The sequence below is a fragment of the Pteropus vampyrus genome, unplaced genomic scaffold (assembly GCF_000151845.1).
Source record: "Pteropus vampyrus isolate Shadow unplaced genomic scaffold, Pvam_2.0 Scaffold65, whole genome shotgun sequence".
Lineage (NCBI taxonomy): Eukaryota > Metazoa > Chordata > Mammalia > Chiroptera > Pteropodidae > Pteropus > Pteropus vampyrus.
In genome coordinates, this window is record NW_011888846.1 from 3,385,961 (window position 1) to 3,405,023 (window position 19,063).

Sequence of the window (19,063 nt, forward strand, 5' to 3'; positions counted from 1 at the left end):
CCTCTACAGAACACATCAAAAGCAATCCTTCCCTCTAGTTTCAAGCTAGGTTTGGCAGGTAGGTAGCACTGGCAAGAGATCGGAAGGCAGGAGAAGTGCATTGGAGTGTTTATTCTCCCTTGCTTCCTCCTTGCCAGCCATTTTTGTTTTGGTAGAGGCTGTGTTGTTGTGCATAGCCACAGCAACTGCCATGCAGCCCGCTCATGCAACTATGGTTCTCTGGGTTCTGGAAACATTGCTCCCTCCCCTGACCCTGAAGGTCTAGGGTGATAACTGCTTTCTGCTCTTGCTAGTTCGTGGGTGCTTCACCTCTCTTCAGTGGGTCCCTTACGCAGCCTACACCTCTGTAAGTAGTCCCTTCATTAAATCTCCCAACTAATCCACTGACTGTCCCTTTTGTTACTTGCTAGGAGCCAGACTGATACCATTGCTAATAGCCGGTCTGGGCCATTTCGGGGCCAGGTCTACATAATCCAATCCATTCTCATTCCAAATTACTCGACTCAACATCTCTTCTTTCACTGTTTGACTGTTGAGGAACTCACATCTTCATGGCAACCGCATATCATTATGATGTCAGCGGCCCATGAGACTTACGTACAGTGTATTGTCCATAAAGCCTCGATTTTCATAAATGTGACTTTGAAAATGCAAATAAAACTGGACGATTTCAGGCGTTCGGTCAGAAAGGGAAGTGGCTCTTCTCAGGAATCCCCGTCTCACCTCCTTCTCCTTGTTGAGCAACACCAGCTGGCTGTCTGTGAGGATGCAGTACTTCCGCTCCCACGCTGTCGTCTCAGTGTAGGGTGACTGGCCACATGACAGACGGTGGGTAGGTGGCCCTTTCACATCTGTGCGACAAATATGAAAAACAAAAGGGGCAACTTATTGTCCTGCTGAGTAAACTGGTGTTTCAAATGTAAGATTCTTCAAAATCAAATCAAATAAAGAGATGAGTCTAGACATGAGTCCCAAGAGTAAACTGAAAACTTTCTCTTAAGAAACTAAAAACTTACATACAGAAGTAAAAAGTGGCCTACAGTGTGCAGAAAAAAGGGCTGAAACACTCAAGGAAAAACTGTTAGCATAAACTCGACACAGTAATCGCTGCTGTAATTTGCACTGAAATACTGGGAGATCGCTTCACAGCAAAACCAGCATCATTCGAAATAAAGAGGTGGAGATGACTCAGAGACAAGAGCAAAAGACGGAGCCCCTAGCCTTCAGGAGGAAGATGATGTAGCATGTACACTTTGAGAGTCCTGTTGACCCAGAACTGAAGGGGTGAAGTTACTGGCAGCCTATGCCTTCAAAATGGCTATATTTCTAGCCACTCACAAGAATTAGAAATGTTTAAACTATAGCATATTACCACAAGAGGCCAGTAATATCTTAAAATCATAGGAAGCAATTCACTCAAGGAAAGAGCTACACTATCACGATCATATCTCTTACAGTTGGAGGTATACAGCGTCAAAGCTCAATGTCTCAACTCTTCTAAATGTCTCATTTCCCTATAAAATACCAAATGCTTACTATTACTCTGTTACTTTAAAATTTTTTGATATAAACTGTTCATTTATTTGGGCTGTTGTAAAACTCAGAACATATCTTAATCATAAGTACACATTAGATCCATTAAATAAGACTTTCATGATGGTTCAATACATATTAAAAGTTCTTTAGCCATGAAGGACTAATTACTCTCAGGAAACTACTTGCAGGGATCATTTAAAATGCATTAGTTGTTATGCTAGAGGCATGCCTCGACTGAGGAAATGAGAAAAGGAACAGCTAGGAGCGCAGGAGAGTTGTAAATCATAAATAAGCACATTTTATTTATTAAATGAGCATTTTCATTACTGTTAATTTCTATAGATTTTTAGTCTTTTTATCACAGGATGATGGGTATTCCTGGTATTGAATGGCTTCATGGAAATTAAAATTATTTCTTAGACATTTTATACTATAATTACACAAACATGCAGAATTATAGCCAGAGTCCTATAGAAAGTAAACGACAAGCCAGTAATTTAGTGTAGTTCGGTGTATGTCCATCTTGCGTCTCCCTGTGTCCATTATCTTCGGTGCTCGTTGTGGCTTAACTTCCTTGGCTCTCTAAAAGTCGGTCTAAACTTGCTGTTCTCCATGTTTTGGGGGACTTATCGACAACCCTCCAAAACAATTCAAAGGCCAAGAGCCAATAATGTTACTAGGGCTTGGCTGGACATGTTACTAATTCTTCAAGTTCACTATTTCCTCCCTGCTCCTGTTTTTCTGCTTCTAACTCCCCTGCACAATGCACAGCAGAGCATGCTCCATCTACAGCTTCTCTAGTCCACACCAGCTCTCGCCCCACCCTCTGCTCTCCCCTCGTATTCTAAGCATCTTAAATTATTTTAAAGGTTTTTTTATACTTCAGAATTTCCTAAAATGATCACAAAAAGCTCTAAAGGAACTAAGCCTTTTTTAACACTGTAAGAGACTCCCACCTATACTTAAAAGCCATATCAAAGCTGATTTTCTTCGCATAATTTGGACAAACAACTGAGTTAGATTTTTACCACAATGTAGGCCTATTTTTAGAGCAAATACCAAAACTACCTCAACAGAGAGGGATACACCTACTTTATGTGGAAATGTGGTGGTTTTGTGGCCTAGACACGTTCTCAGTCAAATAACTAACCTTTTTATGTAAGTTAGCCATGGGTGACTTAAACTGCACACCACTTGCCCATTGAAATTTAATTTGAACAGCAATCTTATGATCGACAGCAAGAAGACATTGACAGACTCTGTACATAAAAATTAGACTTTAGGATACTATATTTATAGCATAACCCAGATTTCCTGACAAAATGTAAATCTGCATCAGCTCTGGATTTCCCTGTGTCAGCCTGAGCAATTCTCTTAAAGTCTCCCTGCCTCTCACATTCTCCCTTTCTGCAGCCTGAGCTTTGTCTGCAGTTCCTTCAGGAGATTGTGAAGAAAGATGTCTCACACAGAACATCTGGAAACCCTGCACTACTCCCCAGAGCTAAAGGCAGAATGAAGAGGGAGCAATAACTGTCTATTTAAAACCTTTCTGTCTAAATTATGAGATTGAGTAGCCTTTTATAAATTTTATAGTTTCACTTTTTTTTTTTTTTTAACTATCTAATGCCTACTTTTTGATAATTTAATGAGAATGTGTAACAAGGGAGAAAACAAGAAAGAAGTTAGAATAAGTGACTTTTTTGGTTCTTTTTAGCATTTCTGGGTTAAGGTTTAAAAGGCATTTTAAATAACAAGATAAAATAAGATTTTCAAATAACCTATAGATTTAATTTATTCATTCTATCATGTCCTCATTTCATTTGGCTAAATAAAGGTTTAATAGTACATTTGTGAAGCCTGTATACTAAGACTATATTAACAGGACAAGCTTAGATGAATGCCCTACTTCATCTACTGATTTCCCCAAACTCTCTCTCTTTCTCTCTCTCTCTCTCTCTTCTTCCCTTACTCCCTTCTCACCCTCCTTCTCTCTCTTACTGCTCTAGTGACATACTTCTGATTTCTGACTTCCAATAATATTTAGTGTATAAAATTCACTAGAGAAAAGGATAACTAACTTAAAATTATAAATTAGCATCTTAATAGCAAAGTTGGAAAAAAATTCAGGTTTGCACTGTCTCGTTCCTGTAAGGATACTAAGGACATTGGATGCTGGCCTTATTATAAAAATTGAATAATTTAAGAAACATTGAAAAGAATCAGAGGTTACTCAATGGACCGCTTTGGAAAGCACTGCTCTAAGGCTGGTCATTATCACACAGACTAGCAGCTTTCAGATATTTTTGATATCTTCAAAGCGCTTTTGTTTATGTAGATTATATTAATCAATAGTTACCATATTAGAAATCAAAACAGAATTTTAAAAATATTTATTCATTTAATGATAGCAACAAATCTATTGCATGTTAATATAAATAACACATTTTTAATGAGATGTAACTTCTCAAAAAATTAAGTGAGACGAGTAACACTCTTTTAAATTTTACAAATCTCTTTTAAGTCTGGCTGAATAGAAAAATCTGTTTCAACACACAATCTATTGCTTTATGTTGTTTGGCTGAAGTATATGAAGGAAATCTGGACTCATGTGGATACGTAGTCAGAAAAAGGAAGAGTATTTTAATAGCACTTTAGGTAATATTTTTAATACTATGCCAAAACCTGACAAGCAGCTGCTTCTTAAAAGTGAATAAAATGTGGAATCTGACACATCAATGGACTTTTCATACTCTGTTAAAATAAAAACCATTGGTCTACTTTGCCCTTTGAATGGATCTTTTACCCATATGCGTGAGTTTGTAACATTATGTACTGATCATCTAGAAAATGTTGGTTCATTTAGTTTTGCAGATTTTCTAAATGTTGACACTTTTCAGTATATAATGTCAAAAAATCACATTCACTAACCTTTAGGTACTGATCTCATCAGAAAAGTCTTTAAGTAATGGGAGCAGTCAAGCTCAAGGTGATAGATTTGTTTTCAAAAATAATGATTTTTATTTTTAGTCTTGAATTTTGTCATTGGCAATAAATACTGTTGTTTTTTTCCCCCTTAAGTGATACACATTTATGTCTTCTTTTTTCCAGAAAATGTCTACCAAATAACCAAGACTGAATAACTATAGTCTGATTTTCAGTTGTTCTTTCAAGTAAAAATGGTGTTTCATGAAAAACGAGTGGCAAGTTCAGCTCGCACGCGCTTTGCACAAATGCTTTCCGTGGCGCTATCTATGCATCATACTTTGGTACGCAGCTATAGGTACTTCCCATGTCATCAAACAGAATGTTAAAAAGATGGGTTGAGATTTAATAAAATTATGAATTTTCGATGAGTTCTCAGGGATATTCTTAAGTAAAACTGGCTTTTTTTTTTTCCTACTGTATATGGCAGAGAAGAATGCAATGACTGCTGGTATATACTGGTGCCACTGACTTGATTCCGGCTACTGCATCAATAGTTGTATTTATAATTGCTTTTGTATCATCAGTGCAAATGTCAACAGTTTTTTTTTTTGTTTTTTTTTTAAAGGCAACTTTTATAGGAGCATAGTTTTAACCTAGCAGATCAAGGGGATCCTCATATTCTAAGGTTCCACAGACCATACTTTAAAAACCATTGCTTGGACAAAAGGAAGCCAATAAAGGATTCTAAGAAAATCTGGCAATAGTTTGTAAGATGAAGTAAGTGGAGAAACGACCAGAGGCCATATACAATGAATGGGGGACTAATGTAATGACCTGGACAAGGGATGATTAGGGTCACAGATTGATGACAGTGGAGAGAGATTTCGTGATCCATAGTTTGAAATAAGAATCAATAGCACTGGTAACTCTAGTTGTCTGTGATAGAACAGCACAAAGGAGATGAGAAAATAAGAGAGCAAGCAATACAAACACAGACTGATAAATGCTCATTAAAGCAGTTATATAACTGTAATTCTGCTTTAGTTTTAGTAGGGAAGTCCAAAATACAAGTTTTTCAAAAAAAGAAGAAAGAAACCTAAAAGGCAAACTTGAATTTGAAGGATTCGATGTCATGCATTATATCCAAATCATTTCAAACAGCATTCAAAGTTGTCCCTTGGTATCCATGGGGGACTGGTTCCAGGACCCTGCAGATACCAAAATCTTTGGATGCTCAAGTCCCTTACATAAAATGGTGTAGTATTTGCATTCATATGGCTAAAGCAGGCCATGCCTACACACCACTCACGTGGATTCCGCCTAGTGCTCAGTGTGTGGCAAATTCAAGTACTGCTTTTTGGATTTTTTTAAAAAAATATTTTTGATCTGCAGTTGGTTGAATCTGGATGCGAAACCCATAGATACAACGGGCCAACTCTACCGGCTTATTTAGTCTACCTGTAAATTTAAGTCAAACTTTGGGCCTCTTCAAATGCTAATATAAATTTAGTAACCACTTGGCAAGGAGACAACAATAACAACAACAGCAAAAAACTTTTGTGGAGTTACCCCCCCGCCCCCTTGTAACCAAAGAAGGGAGCATCATGGCCTGTCACATCACTTGACAAGGAAAATAAACAAAATATGATAGAGCTGGAAATTCCATTAGGCATATCTATAAATACTCACAAAGTAACTTTTCTCTGAGTGGGGAAGCATCCTGTCTCTTCTTGATTTAGAAAGCATCTCAAAAGACGTACAGTAGGAGAGTAAATAAAGGGATCTGATTGGAAGCAGAAATAGGGGTAAAGGGGAGTGGAAAAGACTAAGTCTCTGACCCAAATATGGAGAATGTCAAAGAAAAAAATTGCTGTGGGAAATTTTATTTTTGTATCTTATAACTCCTTAGAAATTCATCTGCATTGCATTTGAACCACATCATTTACTAATCACATGTTTTTAAAAATTCCAACCTAAGTTACATGCAATTATTAAAATTCCAAACCTATTTTCTACCATCTAAAACAAGCTTCACAGAGGATTCTATAGAAAGGCTCCTCCAGCTAACACAAACCCAAATGTTTCATTCAGTTGTGAAAGCCTATCATGGATTCTTAGTACCAACCTAAAAAACAAAAACAAACAAGCAAACAAACCAACCCATAGTTTTGGGACATCTATCTACATGGGGGAGATCTCGCTACATTAAAAGAGAAACACATTTCTAACAAGTAGTTGTAAACTGCAGGAGTCTAAACTACTGTAGAAAGATGTGTGTGTGTGTGTGTGTGTGTGTGTTTATTCCTATGCCAGAGCTAACCTGGTTCTGAATTTGGTTAGAACTCAAAGTCAAAGTATAAGCATTCTTTAAAAAGTCTCAGAATTGAAGTGATCACTTTCTTTTAGAGGTAAAAAATATATTTAAATAACTTTAAAAAGAGCCATAGTACTTTAGCTAAGAACATAACAATTTCCCTACATACACAAAGTGCTATTTTTCTCTTCTCCAAAATATTCAAAATAATTTTAACAGAAATTCAACATGACTTGTATTAATAAGGGAAATAACAAGCTATGTTTTTAAACGGCAGTTATTTGTTTTTCTGATAAAAAAAATCCTTGTTCTGCCATACAGCTTAAAAATTGTGCTATATGCCTGGCTATCTTTAATAGCCTATTTCCACAACAATAGAACTGTAGAGTTGCCATGTGGAACTGATTCTTAATAACGTCAATAACTGTAATAGGCTGCTTAGGAGCAACCCACTAGATAGTAGAGATACAACAGCAAATTATGTTACAAATGTGTTAATGCTACTATCCCAGACCTAATGTAGCCGGCATTGATTACTGCCTATTAATATATTTTAAGTCATTCTCTTTCATTCTTAAAGTATAGAAAGGAAAGACAAAACCAATCCAATAAAATGAAGTTTAATTTTACTTATTTCATCCCCCATTATCTTTCCATCCTCCATATTCTGTCAAAATGTCCAAAAATACTTTGCCTTCCATAATAAACAAAAATTTTCTTGGGTTGTTAACCACCCTAACACCAGTGCCTGTGAACTCTGCTTTGTCCTGACATACAATGAACCGCTGGGCTGGCAAATTACGTTACAGTGCATACGAATCAGTAGCCCCTGTAGATTTAAATACGGTCACACTCAACTTGGTGAGTAATAAGGGTACTGAGTAATAAATGACTGCATTTGTTTAAGATATAAACTCGTTAGGACAGAAATGTTTGCCTTTATGGGAATACAAGTTTTAATCCTTATCATGAATTCACTGACTCCATAACTATTTGTTATGAATTTATATTGTGTCTCACGTATGTTAACCTCAGGGAACGATTTGAGTTTCCTTCTCAATGACAGAGGCATCATTGCCAAGCTACCTACCACTGGTGTCTAGTCAGTCAGCCTCCTACGCGTGCCATCACCCTTTTTAAGAGTAAGAGAGGGCAGGTAGGGGACGACACGTGCCACTTCTTCATGGTGAGTCATTTCCTTCAGTCTAAGGCTTATGAACGCGTCCTTTCGCTGTCTCCCTTCTCCGTCCCCGCAGCACTGGGACCTTAGCGCGGGGGCTTTACCTCAGCTTCACCACGGGCCCAGTGAGTTATCCGGTAACAGTGTAGTAAGTTCCTTGAAGGCAAGATTCACAGCAGACAATCAGATGTTCGATAAAAGTAACACTTCTCTTTGCAGAAGAACCAATTTTATTTTGATGCTATTACCTAAGTCATCTTTTAAGAAGATGGCCAGGACAGAAAACAATTCCTCTGATGGTTCCACTTGCTTCTCCCGTCCGCATCACCACTAAGTACAGTTGGCCCTGCACCTGACCGCATGTGTCGTGAAGCAGCAGGCAGAGCTGATCACATGGGTTCCTTCCACTTTTTAGACATGTATTAGAAGGAATAAGTCCCATAATCCCCACACTGGGCCAAGCACTGCTTAAGCAATTAGACCAATTAGGTAACTGAATAGAATGTTATGAATGATGCCAGCGCCAAGATGACAGATGACAGTCAATCACAGCCTGCTTTCCCATTCTAATAGACCCCTCACATCTATAGTTTATACTCTAACCTAATCAGAAAAGTATAAAATATTCAAATAAAATCATTTATATATCAATCCTTAAGAAAAATCAAAGGTCCATATGCAAATTTTTCTTAAATAGTCAAGTATGGTGCAAATTTGAAAAAAGTGTAAGAAAATACTAGTATGGCCCTTAAAATATAACCAGGGTATTACATAAATGATCAAAACTCAAGATCCTTTTCATGTCTCCCGTTACTGGTAAAAAAACGAACCGTACTAAGAATTCATCTCAAACACCATTTAATACTCATTCTTTTTGCTCTATTTAGTACCTCTTCCTATATTAATATATCCCCACGCTTGCCTCTTTTTAAATTGAATCTCATCACTTTCTTTTAGAAGCAGCTGCTGTGGGGAAAGAATTAGAGCTCTTAAAGGAATACGATTTTAGTGCAGAAGAGAAAAAAGAGTGAACGGTTTTCCACTCTGGAGAGAGAGATCAGTTTCGGAGGTTTTAGCAATTGGTTGTACAGCCGATACTGTGATATTATCTCTCTATTTAAGAGAGCAGGAAAAGGCAAATTGCATTAAAAATAAAACTTACCAGCATTAAAAAATTTTAATAGCTCTACCTCTCTCCACAGTATCAACTGGAAGGAATACAAAGCTAAATATGTACCTTTTCTGAACTGTGACCTGTTTGAATCATAAGTCGTTGAGCTTACAGTGAAAACTATCAAGATCATATAGGCTTCTCTAGAGAATTCTATCAGTCACTCACTGGTAAATCACCAACCCAATTCAATCAGCTTGATCATGAAACAACTTAGCTCACTTAACGTTCCAAGTGGAAAACCTTTCTTTTCATCAAAAACCACTGACCTTAAGTGAGTAGGAGGCAACGAACACCTACAATATGAGACTATAAAGCAGTAAAAGCATTTAGTTTTTTCTCTTCAATACAACCGACGCAAATAGAACAGACATCCCCTTATCCAAATCTACTCCATTTCTGAAAATGGTGGTGGAGGGAAATGTAAGTACAGGTCACACGCTGAATCCATGCATTCAACCAACAGAGACTAAAAATATTCGAAAAAAAAAAATGTTACTGCGGACGTGGACTATGTAGTTAGGCCTGTGGTGGCTTCTCCTGCAGTGAACATGTATAGACTTTTGTTCTTGTCAGAAAATATTCCAGAAAGTAGAACAAAAAGACAGAGATGAACAAGAAAAAAGAAAGAGAAGAAAATTGAGACGCCAATCCAGAAAATTCAACATAAAAATAAACAGAAGAGGAAATCCTTAGTAAAATTTCTCAGTGCTGAACAATGTAAGTTTCCAGACTGAAACCCACTAAGAGCCCAGCAAAATTAATGGAAACAGATGCCCACCAAAACACATTACTGAGAAAAAGCAGTGTACATGCAAGATCTCAGGAATAATGGATCTAGACTTCTCAAGTGTAACATGATTTTGGAAGACAATGGAGCAATGCCTTTAAAATTCCGAAAGAAAATTATTTCTAACTTGGATGACTCACAAAGCCAAACTAACAGTCAAATGCAAGGATAGAATAAAGATGTTTTTAGATATTCAAGGTCTCAAATGTTGCCTGCCATGTACAGTTTCTCAGGAAGCTACTGCAGTATATCCTCTTTTGAAAAGAGGAAGTGTGGGCCGCCATAAAAAAATACCACGCACTGGGTGGCTATGCAACAGAAATTTATTTCCCCACAGGTTTGGAGGCTCGGAAGTCTAACATCAAGGTGCTGGCCAGTTCTGTTCCTGGTGACAGCTATCTTCCTGGCTCGCAATCACCTCACATGACAGAGAGAAAGAGCAATCTCTTCCTCTTCTTCTAAAGGCACCACCTCTATCAGATTAGGGCCCCACCCTTATGACTTCATTTAGCCTTTATCACCTCCTCACAGGTTCTATCTCCAAGATACAGCTACATGGGTGGTTAGGACTCTAACACAAAATAAATTTGAGGGAAATACAAACATTCAATCCGTAACTGGGAGTAAACCAAGAAAACAGAACGCGTACAATAAACAACTAAACAAGACAAAAAACAGGCACTCCAACACAGGAGAGAAGCAAAGGTGTCTCCAAGTGATGAAGAAGAGAAAAAGAGAAACAGGAGGCTGGTAAGTATGCGCCAGATACAACAGTCCTGATTGACGCAGCTTGACGAAAGAGACCAACATGCCAGAGGCTGTCGTCCCATGCTTTCTGCTATTGTACCATCTTTAAAAACTCCTGGAGGATGTCCTTGAAGGAAATGAGGTAAATAAAAGAGAAGAAGACTTAAGATGCAGGAAACAGGGCTTCCAACGTAAGTGAAAGGCAAAGGGAAAACAGCAAAAGAAACACCTGGGATGACAGCTATTCGGGAACAGTGCTAAATACAAGACTAGGCGGACCCCATGGAGGCCATCGCCATGAAAAGAGAAAACAAACAAACTAAAGCTTCATCTGACAGATTACTGACATTACTAACCTTGAGTAAAACTGTGCTGCAAGACTACAAGAAGGTTTGGGAAGAATCACTAATAGGTGCAAATGAAAAAACAAGACAATTATTAACCTCAGGAAAAAAAGAAGAAAAAGGAAATGCGATAATGCTATTCAGCCATGCCCGGTATAGCTGAATATTGATTTTAATATATATATTTTTTAACACCGAGTACTGATTTTTTAAAAATTGAATTGAAGACCATTTAAAAAAAAATACTGATTTTTTTATTGAATGCTAATTGAACACTGAACATTGATTATTAAAAAATATATAACTACGGTAAAGAAGTTGGGATGATTGTATATGACAGCAAAATCCTGATCCGGCATAACAGAAAGTCAATGAAAAGCTCTAAAATTCATGAATTTAAAGATAGTGGTATATACATACTATTTAGAATTAAGGAGATGTGTAAATGCCAGAGGAAAAAGCTAGAAGAGTCCAAAGTTTTTGTCTCAGAAAAAGAACAGGGCGAGGAAAACTAATGTGTCCTGTTAAGAGCAGAGATCTCAGTCGAAAGAGCAGAGAACCAATTGATAAATGAGCAAAAGACCTGAACAGCCAATTCGAAAAGAAATCCAAATGTCCAATCAACGTGTGAAAAGTGCTCAACTTCATTAACCAACGGAGAAAGGCAAACTGAAACCATGGCGAGATACTGCCGCGTACCGACCAGAAGGGCTAAAAGGGAAAAGACACGAAGTCTGGTGAGGAGGCGAGCCAACTGCAGGTATGAGAATGAAGTGGTGAATCACTCAGGAAAACTGCTCGACAGTACTTACTACACCTAAACACACATGTGTCCCACAATTCTACTCCTAGATATACGCCCAACAGAAATGTGGACACATTTTCACCGAGAGAGGTACAAGACTGCACACCACAGCACTGCTCAAATAGTCAAAACTGGAAATAACCCCAGATGTCCACCGATAGCAGAATGGATAAGTAAATTATGGTAATCCATAAAATAAAATAATATATACCGATGAGAATGAACTACATGTAATGACATGTATAACACAACTATAATATTGAGCACAAGAAGTCAGACATAAAAGATGCATAATTTTGCTTACATAAAGTTCAAAAATAGGTAAAATCCATCTATGATATAAAAGCATCGTAGTTACTCTTCGGACATGCAGTGACTAGGAAAGCGCATAAAGCGGGCTTCTGGGATGCTAGTAATATCCTGTTCCTTCAGCAGGGTATGAGTTACTTAGGTATGTCTCCTTTATGCAAATTCTTTAAGCTACATCAAGCCATAGAATCTGTGCACTTTTCTCAGTGTACATATTTCAATAAAAAATATCCTCAAAAAATCCCAGTTATATTATTTATAAGTTGTGTGACCTTGAACAAATTAATCGATCTAATTGAACCTCTATTTCTTCATCTTTAAAACAGAGATGACAAAAGACCTACTCTCATTGGGATTTCTGCGAGGTTCAAATTAGATAATACACAGCAAGTGCCAAGAAAGTGCTTCACGCATACTGAGCACACAATAGAAGGTTGTGATTATTATTAACCATCTGGGAATTGAAAAGGAGAAGGAAATTACTATATAGTCCCATTTCGACCAAATGTGACTTAAATAAACACGAATTCAGCTGTGTAGTCAGACGAGTAGACTCAAATTTACCTTTGCTATTTCCATGACTTTTGGCAAATGATTTAACCTCTCTGAGACTCCCTTTTCTCAATAATAAAAGGGAATAAGATCACAGGTTTGTGTGTGTGTGTTTAGAGATAATTTTAAAAAGACTAAAAGTGGAAGACAGTTCCAAACAAAGAGTGAAACTACATGTCTATATTTTCACGTGTGCATATGTGCACATGTGAATGCATGAGTTACTTAAAAATATGAAGGCAAGTACTAGAACAAATCTCCAAGGTTTTTTTGAAGACAGATGCCTCTATGGAACAGAAACTTGCTAAGTCAATGGGCGGGGAAGCGAATGCTCTTTTCATTTCAATTCTCGTAGGGCACACTTGCAACTATGTACATCTACTGCTTTGATTTAAGATTAAAATTTAAAATAACATCATTCACGTGAAAAATATGTAGCTATGTTCAACCAAATGAGAAAGTGGTTAAAGGGAACCTCTAAACTAAATTGATCGATATCAAGCTCATGGACAAAAAAGAAAGTTTAAACCACTTCAACACAACCATAATTCAACTTCTCTATCATGGGTACAGCATGTGGGTGGCATAGAGATGCTTTCAGTAGGTCCACAGATGCTTAACTTCCTCTATTATTAGTTAGAAAAGCACCTGTTACTAGGAAACTGCCTATTTTTAACTAGATCAAGTCTACATAAAGACCCTAGGAACCAGAAAAGAAATGTTGGCTATAAGGCTTTTTATTTTTTTTAAATTAATATCTAAATAGCATTTGGAACATTGGGCTGAAACTTCTGCTTCTCACATGGCTCTCTAAGGTGACAATAACTCACAGTGCCCCGCACATACCGAGCCTGCTAGCAGTCTTACATAGAGCCACTTCACACAACTCGATCCTGGTTTTCAACACATGTAAATCATTTACAAAGATCTCTGAGAAGAGGCTACCAAAGCAGAAATCTGGCAGATTGAAGCTAAGAGTCATGGCAGAACTCACAGCCCCAACATAGGTTACTTGATTGAGTTTACACACTAGAAAGGACTGAAAACAATTTCTCAATTTCCAGCACACAGACAAAAAAGTGCTCAGTAAATGTTAGCGCTCATCATCACTGTCATTGAGAGGCATCATTAAGAACAAAGACTCTGGAGTCAAATGGCTTCAAAAGAAATCCCCGCTCTGTCCCGCACTGGCTGCAAGACTCTAGTCAAGATGCTGCTTGGTGCCTCAGTTTCCTCATCTTTAAAATGGGAACAATATAGTTTCTACCTCACAGGGATGTTGTGAGGATTAAAAGAAAATTCAAACACTTAGAACAGAACCTGGCATATTGTAAGCCTTCAATAAACATTACCTCTTATTCTTTTTACTTCACACATTTGAAGTAACAAATTTGTTTCTTATTCCAATTCAAAACTATCAATGCTAAAAATATTATAATAAAATGTTAGAGGAAAAAACTGATTTAAACTGTGAATGAGCTTCAGGATTATATAACGTATAGAAGTAAATTTTCCTTGAAAATATTCTGGGGAAAAAAACCCCAAAGTACATAGGTTTGCTCTAACAAAAGGAAACCTCCATCTGGTATACCATTGGACAGGTTCTGGTACGCAACCGTGCCGAGAATCTGCACAACGTTCTTGATGCAAACTTTATAAAGCGAGCCAATAAACCTACAGCCTCTTGGCCATAAAAAAATTAGAAGAATATAAGGGTGGAAACACATTCTTTTATTTAGGCTGGTTTAGTAAACGTAATGTACCATCATTTAGGTCAGTCTACCAATTACCTCTGAGAGAGAGAAAGAGAGAGGGAGGAAGGAAGAATATTTTTAATGGCACTGTTTTAATCTAACCAATTCGTTCGAATACTCCAAGTTCTATAAGTCTCTTACCACTGCACAGCTGATGGTTAAATTTAAGAGTAACTAATCCTCATCTGTTTTTCTTCAAGTTTCAGTTTGTACAGAAATGTTCATATACTTCGCAAATGCAATCACAAGAATGTAAAACAATGAGAAATTTGATGGCTGACGTTTTTTGCTTTTTTAAAACAGCTGAATCCAAACTCAAAAGATTAAGGAACGGCTATTAAGGCTCTCATTGCTTTGTAAAATGAAAGCCTGAGAGAATTCTCTTTCTCTTTCCCTCCCTCCCTCCACTCCCTCGCCCCCCGCCCCCCTCAAGCCTCAATTCCTAAGGGTATTCAGGTGCTTTTCCCAAACTATATGCACTCCTCTGCAGGTCCACAAACAAGAGATCCATTGTGTGGATCTGTAAATTGCATGACATCACTGAAACACAAGCACCAACTGGAATCACAAACAGTTTACGTTTCCAGGGATACCAGGCACTTTAAATACCCTGCAGTCACACAAGGCCCAGGAGCCGGACCTCCCTCACACCACCAGGAGCCTGCCCACTCTCTCTCTATTCAGTCATTGTTTCCAACAGAGAAAGGACATTGATTTTGCTCCGACGATTCCTCCGAATAATAGACTCAGCAACATTCCTCAATCATTCAATTATTCATTTTTATATTCTCAACATAATGACAGCAAAAAAGAAGAGGAAGAATTTACACAGCCTATTAATAGAGAGACTCTCAGAAGGCCAGCGTGGAGTCCTTTCATGAAAGTTCACATTACAGATTTTTGAAATGCACTGCACATAAACACTTCTGATTAATCCCCACAGTAATGTTCCTCTGTTATGGAGTACCCATTTACTAATGCAGAAGAAAAATTTCTTTCTTGTATGCCTTTCCTAGAAGTTATTTTTCTTAATATTAGCCTTGAACTCACATATGAATTTAGTATATAAACCTGTTTGTTCTAACTACTGCAACACAGAAACACAGGCTAAGTGTGAGGTGATTAAGTATGTTATTGTTAAAAATCAAACAAGTTTATAATCCTTCATAAAGTTCTCTTTAAAAAGGTTATATAAAGGGCTAAATTGTTATGAGGTCAATACCTAAGCTCTTCTCTAATATCTGTCTATCCAGAGTTAGACCCCACTAGTTATATTATCTTCACGACAACTTTATTTGTGGAATGTTTTCCATTCATTACATGTGCCATCGAGAGGTTTGACAGTTCCAGAGTTCTTATTTTTCTGTTTAGGCGATAAATATTTTAAACACGTATTTCTCAAAATGCAGGCTGGAAAGTGACAAGAAAAACAGAACTCATAGAAACTGCAATTAGAGTTTCCAAGAGCTGGGTGACGATGCTGGCGGTGGCAGGGAGCTGGAGCTGTGAGAATGGAAAGCCATACCTTGTGGCCTCTCTCCTTACATCACCTCACTTTCAGACTGCGACAATGGCAAGACTACAGGGCAAAGGAAGTTTCTATTTAGCCATTTTTGTATTTTTAAAAATAACATTTATTACCAGCTCTTTTGGGTGAAGATTGTATTTAATTCAAGTTATTAAGTACTGAGGATATTTTAAGGAGCTTATACATTGCTATATATTACACTGTTCTAATCTTTAGAAAAGTCAGAATCTTAGGAGTGGTTTAACTTCTTAAAATGTTTTTTACTAAACAGTAATGTGAAGAATTGAAAGACGTGTATAAAAGGTCAATTACAAGACCCTCAAAATACAGAGAGAGAAAAATTTAAGATCTATTTTTACATTAGAAAGCCATTGTTGGCTTTATATAAGTCCCTTAAAGCCTCCAAAAGTAACAAATATTGCCTTGTCATCAATGTCCATACGGTAATTAATAAGGAAGGATGGAGAAAGGTATCTATTAAATTTAATGAAGCACTAATACAATTTTGAAGCAAAAGAAAGTTTAAAATACAATTCTCAATGGCAATACTCAGAACAAAGAACCAGATCATGGGTTCTGTGCTTTCTAATTCACTGTCAAGTTGAATTTTGTGAGGGTGTATATCTTTATCAAGCCAACATTTATATGTAGTACATGATTGCAAACTTCTTGTAAATGATGGTATGACTATTAGGAAACTAACATTCCAGATATTTTAGTCGTTACTTATTTAGGATATAGGAAGACTTCGAGTTATGGAAATATAATAATGCAAAATAATTTTACTTATAAGCTAGCATGTTTTTCTTCTTTGGAAGACTCTAAGAAGGTTTTGTGTGAACCACACATCTAATTGATTTTAAAGGCCAAGATCAAAACACATAGTGTTAAACATAGTGAAAAGTGAAATATATTGAGATATCTTAATTGTAATCACCTTAATCAAGAATAAGATAAATAAAAATGACCCTAAAATCACAAAATCTACCATTATATTTCTCCCTTCCTTAAAACTAAAAATAAAAAAAAAAAAGGCAAACATCCCTATTAACTTATTTTCTAAAGAACCATTGTCTTTTATATGTGTTTCTTTGGTTTACTCTCATGTCATCTTTCATATTCAGGTTTAAATTTCTACCTAGCAAATGATGTTTTTCATGTCACTGACACAATTTGATTTGTACTGCGCATAAGTCTCAATGAAAACTCTATAAAATGTTAACAAAAGTTAAAACTGTTGAAGAAGACTAGAAACATATACACGTGAGATAAAAGAAACCAAACTTTCTTGGATCTCCAAGTATGCTAAAATAACTTATCAAATTTATTTTTAAAAATAACAAAATTGACACCTATTAGGAAGGCAAAACAAAGCTCGCATTTTAGGCAACTTGTAAGATCACTGAGTCTAAAATAGAAAACTTTTTTTCAGCAACTCAAACTGCAAAGGCTGTTTGTAGCTATACTCTATATTCTAAAGTCTAAAAAGCAGTACAATGGTTTTACAACAAAAAACATCTGTGATATCAAAATGTTTGTTTTACCTGGAAAGACACATTTCTTTTATAACAGCTTTATTGAAATATAATTCAGAGAATAAATCCACCCATTTAAGCCATATTCAATGGTTTGTAGTATATTTACAATCTGTACCACCTCTGTTGATTTTAAAACATTTTCATCACCTCAAAAAGGAGTTGCATCATGCTTTAACTATCACCCTCAATTTCATCTCAACTCCCTCAGCCCCAAGAAAGCACTGATCTATTCTGACTCTACATATTTCCCTATTCTAGATATTTCATATGAATGGAATCACATAATATGTAGGCTTTCAGTTGGCATAACATTTTTTAAGACTCATACATGTCGTAGCAGGTTATTAGTACACCATTGTATGAATATACCACATTGGGTTATCCATTCATCAGTGAACATATACCTGAGTTGTTTCCATCCTTTGGCTCCCATGAATAATGCTGCTACAAACATTCATGTACAAGTTTTTTACATAGACATGTGTTTTCATTATTCTTGGGTAATTATCTAGAAGTACAACTGTTGAGTCATATGGTTAATTTATGTTGAATTGTTTGAGGAACTGCCAGGTTGTTTTCCAAAGCAGCTACACCAGTTTACATTCCTACCAGCAGTGTATGAGGGTTCCAATTTCTCTACATCCTCATCAATATTTGCTATTTTCTGACTCTTAGATCCTAGCCATCCAAATATGTATGAAGTGGTATCTCATCGTAGAGTTTTATCAACTTTAATGAGGTATAATTGATATATAAAAATTGTAATATATTTGAAGTGTACATGATGACTTGATATACATACACATGGTGAAAGAATTCCCTCCACTAACATAGCCACTACCTCACGTAATTACCTTCTCATTTTGAAATGAGGACACTTAAGTTCTACTCTCAGAAAATTTCAATTATACAATATAGTATTATATTCACTGTTATACATTATTAGATCCAAAAACCTTATTCATATTATAACCCAAAGTTTGTACACTTTTACTGACCTCTACTTATTCCCCCAACCCCAGCCCTGGCAATCATAATTCTATTCTCTGTTTCTATGAGTACGACTTTGCTCTTTTTTATTAGATTCCACAAATAAATGATATTAAGCAGTGTTTGTCTTCCTCTCTCTGGTTTATTTCACATAGTATGCCCTCTAGGTTCATCCATACTGTTGTAAATGGCAGGATTTCCTTCTTTTTTTAACGCTGAAAAATATTCCATTATACACACATACACAATTCTTTTTCTTCATCTATTCATCCATAGACAGACAGATATTTAGGTTGTTTCCACATCTTTGCTATTGTAAATAATGCTGCAATAAACATAGGCATACAGATACATCTTTAAGCAATGGTTTTGTTTCATTTGGATTTGCACCCAAAAGAGGGATTGCTAGATAATATGGTAGTTCTAGTTTTAATTTCTTGAGGAATCTCCATACTGTTTTCCAGAGTGGCTGCACCAGTTTATATTCCCACCAGTAGTGTGAAAGGGTTCCTTTTAACCACATCCTCAGCATTTGTTATCTCTTGTCTATTTTAATACTAGCCATCATAACAGGTGTGAG

General features: G+C 36.6%; 1 protein-coding gene across 1 annotated transcript in view; it reads right to left on the reverse strand.

Annotated features, from left to right (window-relative positions):
- Positions 1-19,063, reverse strand: part of RASAL2 (RAS protein activator like 2) — a 252,763-nt gene that overhangs the window by 137,075 nt on the left and 96,625 nt on the right. The window contains exon 2 of the mRNA XM_011361240.2: positions 724-851. Coding sequence (XP_011359542.1) covers positions 724-851 — 128 coding nt within the window. The remainder of the gene's footprint in view (positions 1-723; positions 852-19,063) is intronic.